Below are 12,147 nucleotides of genomic sequence, written 5' to 3' on the forward strand. Positions count from 1 at the left end.
ATTAGGCAAGTGAACACAGACTATGAGCAATCTTTGGCAAAGGATGCAAAGAAAAACAAGATTTCTTCACTTATGTAAACTCTAGAAGGAAAGAGATGAATCAGATTGGTCCACTTAATATCAGTGGTTCGACTGTTGATGATCCTGCTCAGGTAGCTTGACAAAAAATGAGTATTTTGCATCTACATTCATAAATGAGCAGTTATTAGGAGGGGAATGCTAAAAAAGTTTATCAAACTCTAAGAAGGAACTAAAGGATTTTGTAATAACTGAGAGCTAAGTGGAGGAGAAATTGTTGAAAATAAACATAAGGCACATAGGGTAGATGGGATCTATCCAGTTATATTAAAGGAGGCAGCAAAAGAAATAAGCAAACCCTTAGCAATAATTATGAACGCATCCATGGATTCAGGGGAGGTCCCTCAGAGACTGAAGATGTGCAAATGTCTCCCTAATCTAACCCTTTGTAATTGTGATTACAAAGGGAATCCAAATAGTGACACGATTAGTTACAGACCTGTTAGTTTAACTGGGAAAATTTCGTCCTGAGTCATTTTACTTATGTTTCTCAGAGCCTTAAACACCTCAATCAGGTCTCCTCTAAGGTGCCTAGTTTCCAAGCTCTGCAATCCACATATTCAAAGTCTTTCCTCGTATGGACGCCCTTTTACCGATCTTACCAGGCGAGTTACCCATCTTTGGACCCTTTCAAGAAGTAGAATGTCTTTCTTTAGGTGCAATCTCCATAGTTGAACACAGTATTCCAAGTGTCATCTAACAATAGCCTTATATAATGGGATTATGATGTCCTTATCTTTACTAGCAAATTTTGACAGATTAAAATCTGAAAATACTTGTATTCCCTGTCTATGGCCTTGATATACAGCCAGGCCTCACATAACGCGAGTTCGATTAACGCTATTTGAAAAAATTTTACCATTTTTTACTTTATGCAATGCAAATTTCCATTTAACGCGACCTTTATTATGTGACAGTAGAAAAATATTCAAATCGCGCGCTAAGAGTCTGATGCCGAATAAAGAAGCGTTTGCCTGCTGCAGTGTGTTCCATTAACCATTGGAAAGAGAAGTGTTACTCTAATAAAGTCACATGCAGATACAATTAACCCTACTTTTATCCCATCCCTCAGTAACTGCAATTTTAACCATAACTTGAAAATTGCACCTATGAAAAAAACTAATCACTTCCATAATTTCTACTCAATTTATAAAATTTAAACTATCAATATACATAAATAAACAGAAGTATATTCTTTGATTTCCTACCTTTAAATTGCAGCAAAACCTATTAATTCACTCGAAAACAGCAAAAATGTACGATCACATATCATTTTATGAAATTATGACTGCAAAAAACAACGGCTGTTCACTTTGATTATACAACGAGTTACTGAATTCATCTGAATTTGACATGTCATTGCGGTGGCGCTGGCTAAAACAAATCAACACTTATGGAGCTATAATTGACTGGTCAAGCTTACGTCATTAGCATTACCAAGGTGATCCAAGGAGAAAATAAAAATGTAAGCAATTTTCTTGAAAAAAAAAAAAAAAACAGTTGATCATCATTACTTTTGAACAATATTTTGCATTATAGCTCAGTTACAACATTTTGCTTTACTGCTTTTCATAACTGTTGTACGAAAGAATTGCAATGAATTGTTTTTGAAAAACAAAAATACCATATTTCCTTTTTTCAATATGTATTGTATCTACTAACAAAAAAATCAAGGAAATTCATCTATTGGAAGCAACAGTGGAAACAAAAAAGAAACAAAAAAAAAAAAAAAAAAACTGTTGTAAAATTGATCATTACAATGTGCATTTGATAAAAAAAAAAGAAGAAAAGTTCACTTTATTTAATTGTTTTTAGAGGACTATATCAGAACAGCAATTCCCTGGATGTATATTTGATCTTCTAACGAAATTTCAAGAAAATATTTCTGTTGATAGCTGGGTTATAAACTTCGAAAACTGATGTCAAAGGAACTTTACGTGCATCTCACCTAGTGTGCAAATGGGGGGGAAATACACTACGAGTAATGGATTGTTTTCACAATCCGTTACTCATAGTAATGGATTGTGAAAACATTAATATGCATTAATACTTTTATATGCATAAAATAGGGAAATACATTAATACTTTTATATGCATAATAGGGAAAAATTCTATTTTCATTATCACACACATGCCAGAAAAATTCATCATAAAGTGCCACATGTTTGAATTTCATTCTGAACTGCAAATGTAATTTGACTTCTCGTCACTTTTCTTGCGCTGACAGAGTAGCTGTTTACCGAAAAGGAAAACGGTTCATTTCCCTGAAATTTCCAGTTCTCTTTATTCACTTGGAGGAAAAAACTCCTTAGGGGAGGAAGTTCACCCTTTTTAGTTAGACCCTAGGGAAAGAGAGAGAGAGAGAGAGATAAATAAAAATACTCTTTTGGTAGGGAGAAAGCCAAGAGATTGTCAAAGGTCCAAAGCTGTAACCTTCATCACAGATGCTGAAGTTCTAATAAGTTAGCTTCATCGCAGATGTGGAAGTTCTAATAAGTCTATTTTTCTTTATTGCATTCATTCGGTTTCACAACAGATGCTAAAAGTTCTAATAAGTAAGCATCTTCCTAGGATGCCGAAGTTCGGATAAGTCCTATTTTTGTCTGGTGCAAATTTGATAATAAAACCACTTTGCTTTACTGTAACCTGTTTTAGGGAACAATATTTTGCACTAATCCGTCTTGAAATATTAGTGAGTGAATTGCATTATAAATTTCAAACATCGCTGTATAGCTTGTCCTTGAATGCAAATATGACTATGGTTACTTTCTTTTGAGTGACTGCATGTTTTCGCCTTGTACAGATGTTTTATTGTCAAAATTTCCTTCCAGTAAAGTCATCAGTAGTAGTCCTTTATTGTACCTAAAGTAATTCATCACGTTGGGGGGAAACAGTTTTTGCTCCTAATTAGGAGCAAAAACTAATTATGAGCAAGTGCTACATCAATTGATGTAGCACTTGCAAATTTTCCCAAAGTGGATTATCTGAACACAATGTAAATTAGAAGGACAGTAAAAGATTTGATAATTGGTGCCCGAAAAGATATCAAAATTTTTGATCAACAAATTTTCTGTTTATACTCCGGGATGACCACATGGTCAGAGATCGCATAAAGAGAGAATACAAGAAACAACACAGCGTTTAGTAGTCACAGGTTGATTGTGAAATAACCTTCCCACAGTAAAAACAAAGGAAGATAGAGGGAGTAAATCTATTTTTCAGTGAGGTATATATCTTTTTATTGCAGCTCAGAACAGTATACATCCAGGAAACTGCTGCTCCTACATAGTTCCATAAAACAATTACAAAGCAAACTGTTTTGTTTTTATCAAATGCACATTGTAGTGATTAGTTTTTCCCATTTCCAGAGTGGCTTCCGATAGATGAATTTTCTTGATTCTGTGTTAGTAGATGCAACACGCATTGAAGAAAGGAATACAGTCTTTTTTTCTTTTTCTAAAACTATTGTTGCGATCCTATCTTTGTTTCTTGTTCCAAAAAACAGTAGCTTGCGTTTTTTGTCTTTTGTTTGTTTGGTTTTTCAATCCAACTGAAGCAAATGTCAAGTTCAAATTCATAAAGACAATATATATCATCCGCTGAATCCAGAACAGAATCAAATGAACCGAATATTTCATCGTTGATTAAGCCTCCAATGGACACACACACAAAAAAAAAAAAAAACAGCGTGTGGGCCCTGTACGCATGAAAGATATTTTATTTTATGTGTTTAAATTTTTTACATATCACCTGAGTTTGGCGCATTATAGCCTTAGTTGCTAATGTGCCAATAAAAACCAAACAAACAAACAGACATTTTATGTGAAAACATCCCTAGGAAATGTATGCTTGAGATTGTATTTTCAATACTTTTCACAATTGAATAGTAGACGACAAAAGAAAATCAAAACCATTTAAATTTTTAAAATTGAATAGTTAGAACAAAAGTTATGAATGATGTAATGTTTTATGCTCATGCCCACTACTTACTCTACCAAATCAATGTTAGTGACTGGGTTAGCATCATTAAGGAAGTGACGTCATTTGTCTCACATTTTTGTTACAAATCAGTTTTACTTCAGTCCAAAATATTTAGTATGAACAATGTAACATTTTATGATCATGCCTGCTACTTACTCTACCGAATCAACAGTAGTGACTGAGTTAGTGTCATTTAGGAAGTGACATCATTTGTGTCATTTCAGTGTTGTATTTTCCTTACCAATCAGTTTTACTTCAGTCTGAAAAATTTATTAGGTGCCTCCAAAGATGTTTTCACATTAAAAAAATAAATAAATAAAATACCATGTATATAATAACACTGAAAGTATTGGAAGGTTCTTATATGATCCAAGGCTAACTCTGTGGCAGGCAAATGTGCAATGCTGAATTTGTAGGGAACTTAGACCATATTGTGATGTTCTGTATTATGCCTGCAGAAATGCATGTTTAGGGATTAATTTTCATGATTGGTGGGCTGAAACTAACTTTAGCCTTGAATGAAGAGAACTTTAGATATTTCTCCATTCACAGAAGGGAACAGAACCCAGTCTTTCCAAATGAGTGATATATGCAAACCACTATTACAGAGGAGTTTTTGCTGAATAGGATGATTTATAAAATAGATTTTACTCTGGTATTATGGTTTAAAGTTTGTTAGGTATTATTAGGGGATATTAAGTAAAAATCTTTCTGATGTCTTAATATGAGAATTTGTTCTACTTTACATATCTAGTGGGTCTCAAAACAAGCTTTTGTTCAGATAATTGGGTGTTTCTAGGAAAAAAGATAATTAGGTGTTTCTATGATCATTGTACCAAATTTATATCATGAGAAATGCCCTCCAAACCTTTTCCCAATTTCATAGTTGGGGCAACACACTTGGGTAGTAAGCATTCTCTAGGTGTCCCCCACACCAAAACACATCCATCACACTAGAAGGCCATGTGGTGCTTGCTGCCCAACAGTACTGGTTTCTACTGATCCATAATCCAGGTTAAGTATGTCTTGTTCCATGTGAATCACTTATAAGTTTATCAAGTGGAAATCTGTTGTACACCAATGGAAACAGTGAAAGGAGTGAAGGTGGAGTTGGGTTTCTGGTCCATAAAGATTTTAAAGACAACATTTTGGAATTCAAAAGTACATCACCAAGGGTGTCAAGACTAATACTCAAGATTTCTAAGAGGTACAAGATAAAGATTATAATGATTTATGCACCAACATCGAGCCATGATGATGAAGAGGTTGAAGAAATGTACACCGAAATTGAGAGTCTTATAGATGAGCAGAAAACCCACTACACTATTATTATGGGGGACTTCAATGCTAAGGTTGGAAAAAGACAAAACAGTGCAGAAAGAGGAACTATAGGAAATTTTGGAATTGGTGAAAGAAATAAAAGAGGTGAAAGACTTGTGGAATTTGCAGAATCTCAAGGACTGTCAGTAATGAACACTTTTTCAAAGAAAAGGGTGAACAGAAAGTGGACATGGAAGGGTCAAAATGGATTAACAACTAATGAAATCGACTTCATCCTCACTAACAGAAGATATATTGTGAATGACGTTACCGTCCTGAATAAGGTAAATGTTGGAAGTGATCACAGAATGGTAAGATGCACACTTGATATAGATGTAGGAAAGGAAAAAACTGACTCGAGTAAATAATACAAAGGTCTTTGAGATAACAGAGGAGGAGAAAAAGCAGTATGTACTGGAACTTAAGAACAAGTTTGAGCTTCTGCAGACTGCTCAGGACCAAGATATCAACGAGGAATATTACAACTTTCTGAAAGTGATAAAGCCCAAGAAATCTATAGGGAAAAAGAAATCCAAAGAAGAAAAAATTAGTCAAGAAACACTTGTCATGATGAACGGAAGACGACAAATGAAGAGCAAGAAAAACACTGACAGGGAGAAAATTGAGTATACTGAGTTATACAAAGCCATTAGAAAGAGACTCAGAGAGGACATAAGAAGATTTAACACAAGAAAAGTAGAACAAGCATTAAGGGAAAACAAAGGATTTAAATCAGCAGGCATGAGCAGTAATACAGAAAGACAAATGATACTGAAACTGAAGAATAGCGTGTACTTATAAACAGCAGAGAAGGCATAACTCAAATAGCAGAAGACTACTATAGAGAATTATACAAGGAGCGAGAGAATGATACCAGCAGTGAAGAAGATGGATTGCAAAGTAGCAACACATACGACATACCCGATATTCTTCCTGATGAGGTAGAACATGCATTGAAGAAAATGAAGAATCGGAAAGCCCCGGGGGAAGATGAAGTTACTGTAGAGTTGTTAAAATTGGGAGGAATAGACATAACACAAAAACTGGCAAGGCTCTTCACAAAGTGCATTACAAAAGGTGTGACGCCTAAGCAGGAGAATAATGCGATCATAGTTTTGCTGCATATGAAAGGAGATAAATCAGAAATTGGAAATTATAGACCAATTATCTTGTTATCCCACATCTACAAGTTGTTCACAAGGGTCATTACTAACAGATTAGAAAGAATACTTGATGAGAATCAACCGAAAGAGCAAGCTGGCTTTAGGACAGGATTCTCAACTATGGATCACCTTCACGTAATATCACAGCTAATGGAGAAAGCAAATGAATATAAAACACCATTATGCCTGGCATTTGTGGATTATGAAAAGGCATTTGACTCCATACAGCATAAGGCAATGTTTCGGGCACTGGAAAGACAAGGCATAGATACCCCATATATTATGATTTTGAAGAAAATATATGAGAGTGCTACCTCCTTTATTAGACTAGACAAAGACAGTAGGAAATTTAAAATCGAGAAAGGAGTTCAACAAGGAGACACAATATCTCCAAAGCTGTTAACTGCTGCCCTTGAGGAAGCTTTCAGAAGATTAGACTGGTTGCAGAAAGGAGTCAATGTGAACGAAGAGTACCTAAACCATTTACGATTTGCAGATGACATTGTGGTCATAAGCCACGATCCCAAAGAATTAGAGGAAAATCTTAATCAGTTATGCACAGTTAGTAAGGATTTTGGACTAAAGATGAATATGGCTAAAACAAAAGTAATGATGAACAAGTATGCCACGGAAAGCAAAATAACGATTGAAGGAGTAGTAATTGAAAAGGTGGAGTCATATACTTATCTGGGACATTTATTAGCTGTAATAATGATAAATGGCTGGAAGTCAAGAGAAGAATAAATTTTGGATGGATAGCATTCAGGAAATATAGTCACATACTGAAGAGCAATATCCCAGTTTGTCTGAAACGTAAAATAATGAACCAATGTATACTCCCCACCATGACTTATGGAAGTGAAACTTGGGCACTCACCAAAAGAATGGAAGAGAAGCTGAGAACTACACAGCTAAGAATGGAATGAATTATACTGGGAATCAGACTGTTAGATAAGAAGAGAAGCACATGGATTAGGCAGCAAACTCAAGTAAAGGACATTCTTATCAAAACTAAAGAACTAAAATGGTCTTGGGCAGGACACATAGCTCGAAGACATGATGACAGATGGACTAAGAAAATAACAGAATGGTACCCAAGAGGAGCTAGAAGAAAACCTGGAAGACAAAGGCGGAGATGGATAGATGAAATTCACGAGTTTTTGGGTAGTAAATGGATGGCCAGTGCTCAAAACAGAAGGAACTGGAAAGTTACTGGAGAGGCCTTCATCCTGCAGTGGATTGAAAATGGCTGATGATGATGTTCCACGTGAATCAATGATGTGTATTTTTTATTATTAAAAAGCAGTTTAAGCTTGCTCTTCTGTGAAAATTCATGGCATATACTTCATGTAGCAGAAACACAAGTTTGTCTGTGGTCATTTACAGCTCCAAATTCAAATTCTCTACAGTCTAATGACAAGATGAGGTAGCCAGCCATACCAAGTTACATGAGCCCTTGCCAGTTCATACTTTATGTTTACCTGATCATTTTTTGACATTCCTCCATTCATAGAAGGGAACAGAATTTCAATTTCTTTATTACGTACAAATACCTTCTCCATATGATATTCATTTATTACTCCCCTCTAAAACTTGTTAACTAAAATCAATTTAAGGTTAGCCACAGACCAATATATTTCATAGATATTTCCATATTTTGTGATTACAATTCCTGAAATTAGCTGAGTGTCTCATGACTTCTGGTAGGAAAGAGTACACCATTACCATTTCAGAAACTTCACTGTTATGCTCCTAAAAATAAACAGATAAAACTCATCTATGAATAGAGAGGCGTTTTGAAGAAATGCTAGTGAATTATGTTTAAGTGTAATCAAATGTGCATGCTCATTATTGGGGATCATGTCCAGTTTATTAACAATTTCTTCTCATAAGATCATAGCACTTATTTAAAAAATATTTAATTTTTAAAAAAAACTCAAAATTATATTCAACAAATCTTACCAATTTTCTTAGGAATTACCATTCTGGAAGAATTATCCACACCCCATCCAAGAGAAGATGTAACTGAAAATGTGCACTAAATTATAATATCCACTTAAAATATACATAATTAATAATTTATTTAATAAAAAATGATATATAAGAGTGTTTAAATTTAAATGTAACAACATTTTGGAACTAACAGTTGTGATGTTGGAACTAAATGGCCATACTCAAAAATCAGATAATATCTTCCAGGACTGGTGTGCTACTACGTCAGGTACTCAAAGGGAAGTAGGAACAGAAGTTGGCTTGCATGCTGTTACAACACAGATGCATTCAAATGTATGTAGTGCATGCAACTAAGAAATGTTTATGTAGAGATGGTGGATAAGCAGTGAACCCTGATTGTAGTATCTGTAGTATGACAGAGACAATCCCGTTTGAAACACTTTTATTTTTAAATGAAAACCTCAAATACAAAAGGTGGCTTGGGTAAAGAAAGCCTGCACGAGAACGACGACAAACGTCGGATAACTTACGCGGTAAATTAGTTTGCCGATACGGCACTCTAGCGCTGCTCACTCGGTAAACAGACGGTAGGTGTTATCGGACTGGAGCAAAGTCGAGAACGATATACTGATTGACAGGTAGGCGTGGCAAACAATGAAATGATTGGTGGTGGGCGCGACAGACGACAAGCTACTGTGTAGTCATTGGTTGGCATTATGATGTGTATTTACCAGTAAAGAACGGTGCATAATAGTTTTGTAATAAACGGTGAACAGGTAATAGTAGCGATGAATCTTTTAAAGATGGAAGAAATTTGTAAGGAAAATGAAACGTTGCTTGATTTTTTGATGAAAACTAAATTGATAAGACCGAAATTGTACTGTTTTAAGTGCAATGATTATTTTAAACTAATTGAATCACGAACAGAGTCATGTGGAAAGTTGTGGTTTTGCAAAAAATGTTCTTCACGAGTTTCTTTATTGAAACATAGTTTTATGGAAAATACAAAAGTTTCATTGAAAAAGATAATGTACATTATATACTTTTGGTCAACGTGCACGCCAGTAACTAAGACAGCATCCCATCTGGAAATTTCGAAAGTGACAGCAATTAAGTTTTATAAGAAACTAAGAGATATTTGCGGATTGCAGTTAATAAAAAAACCCATTAAGTTGGGTGGATCGGGGAAAATTGTAGAAACAGACGAAACTGTACTGGTAAAACCAAAACATCACAGAGGACGACATTTAACTGCTAAGAAGAAATGGGTGTTTGGTGTGTTCGAAAGAGAATCTAAATTCGTCTTCATGAAATTGATAAAAAATCGGAAAGCAAAAACTCTTTTGCACATTATTAGAAAAGTAGTGAAGAAAAATACTACCATCATAACAGATGAATGGCGTGCATATAGCCGTATTACGGCCTTAGAAAAAAAGAAGTACAAACATTTAACGGTGAAACACAAGGAACATTTTGTAGATCCACATACAGGAGCACATACGAATAATATCGAAGCCCAGTGGAAGAAACTAAAAAGTGTAACTAAAGGAGTAAATGGCAGCTGTAAACATATGTTGATGGGTCACATTAATGAATATATGTGGCGTCAAATTTATGGGAAAAATCATGAAGATACTTTTCACAATATTGTTACTCAAATTGCGAATAGCTATTCAGGTCCAACTGTATGATTTGTACTCATGAATTTTTTTTCTGAGAAAGTTTCGTTCCGTTCATTTTATGTTCTTCATTGTGTTTTTTTTTTTTTTTTCTCATATTAAAAGCAGATTTTTGGAGTTGATGAGTGCTTTTACTGTATTATTGATTTAGGTTTGGTTACGAAAAAAGGAAAAGGTTTCTTTGTTTTTCGTTGTATTTCATAACCTGAGCTTAAATGGTAGGTTAGGAAATAAAAGAGAAGGTTTCCTTGTATTTCGCGACCTAAACTTAAACGTTAGGTTGGGAAATAATAGAAAAAGAAAGAAAGATTCTTTATATATACAGTATACTGAATAGCTATTAAGGTGCTGATTGACGTTATGATACGTGTGTATCCGCATGAGTGTCTTTAAAAATAAAAGTACATTAATAAAAAAATTAATATTTTATTAATAAACAATTTATGTGCTAGTCCACTCATGATTCTAAAGAAAAAAGGTTAGGTTACCCCCTCCATTTCGGGAGAGGTTCAAGCTCCCATGGGATTCAAGTGGAGGTAACCTGACCTATTTTCACCATTAGGGCATATTATTGAACAAGAAAATAAAAATACGGTCATAAAAAAATTTATTTTTTTATGAATGTATTTCTAAATATGACTGATTCTAAAGAAAAAAGGTTAGGTTACTCCCTCCACTTCGGGAGGGGTTCAAGCCCCCATGGGATTCAAGTCGAGGTAACCTGATCTTTTTTCACCGTTACAGTAAATGTTAGGGCATGTACGATTAGGACAAGTTACCATTAGTGCTGCTACAGTGATACTAAACCGATGTTATCGTGTGTTGTGTTCGCGCACCAATCAGCACGTCGTTTGCCACGCCTACCTGTCAATCAGTATATCGTTCTCGACTTTGCTCCAGACCGTTAACACCTACCGTCTGTTTACCGAGTGAGCAGCGCTAGAGTGCCGTATCGGCAAACTAATTTTCCGCGTAAGTTATCCGACGTTTCTCGTCGTTCTCGTGCAGGCTTTCTTTACCTTCGCCCAAAAGGTATTAGAGCCTACAGTACTTAACACCATGTATGGGTCAAGAAAACAAAAGATGCTTGTTGACTTTTACCTCGAATTTTTATGTATTGTAATTTTCAGAAAGTATACATGAAGCATGAAGAAACGTTTTTCCAGAAATGAGGAAAAATAAAAGTTGATGAGATAAATGAGAAAGATGGAAAGTTTGTTCTGTGAGTTTGAAGTTTGACAATTATTTTATAGTTTTCAATTTGAAGTTAACATTAGTAGAGGCATATTATGCAAGAAAGCAAGTTATACAGCATAAGCAAAAAAAAAAAAAAAAAAATCCCCAACACACACATTTTCCAATTCACTCCAAAAGCTTGTATAGTTCTTCCTTGAATTCATTTAAGCTATCAACTTCCACAACTACTAAAGGCAAATTTCTGCACATCTATTCTACAATTGTCTTTCCTCAATTTGAATTTCAGATCCCCTCAGGTTTTTAATCTGAGCAAGAGAAAGAATCACATCAGCATTGAGCATGCTCAAACCATTCAAGGCTTTATACACTCGATCAGATCACCTCACAGGTGCCAAGTCTCCAGATGCTGCAATTTGCAGAACTTAAGCCTATCTTGGTAAGAGCACCCCCTTGTTCCCCTCAATCTTGTTGTCCTTCTATGTACTCAATAGAAACTTTATATCCTTCCCAAAAGGAGGCCTCCAGACCTGTATGCAGTACTCAAGGTGTGGCCTAACCATTGCCTTATACAAAGGGATAATCACCTCCCCCTGCTAGCAAAATTCCTATATATCACTGACAAGACCCCATGAGCTGCTCTGGCAGCCTGTCTCGCACTGCTCAGAAAATTTCATATCTGACTGCACAATTACCCCTAGCTCCTTTTCATTCTCCACTATCCTAAGTGTAGTACTGAACAGTTGGTACATCTCTTTTGGGTTACTGCTACCCATATG

At 35.2% G+C, this 12,147-nt stretch overlaps 1 protein-coding gene across 1 annotated transcript in view; it reads right to left on the minus strand.

Moving 5' to 3' along the window:
• CSN8 (COP9 signalosome subunit 8) overlaps positions 1–12,147 on the minus strand; it is a 184,229-nt gene that overhangs the window by 16,400 nt on the left and 155,682 nt on the right. The window contains exon 6 of the mRNA XM_090371832.1: positions 8,505–8,567. Within this exon, the coding sequence (XP_090227958.1) occupies positions 8,505–8,567 (63 nt within the window). The remainder of the gene's footprint in view (positions 1–8,504; positions 8,568–12,147) is intronic.

Source organism: Mastigoproctus giganteus, chromosome 4 (assembly GCF_048544385.1).
Source record: "Mastigoproctus giganteus isolate SK-2022 chromosome 4, ASM4854438v1, whole genome shotgun sequence".
In the NCBI taxonomy this organism is placed as follows: Eukaryota; Metazoa; Arthropoda; class Arachnida; order Uropygi; family Thelyphonidae; genus Mastigoproctus; species Mastigoproctus giganteus.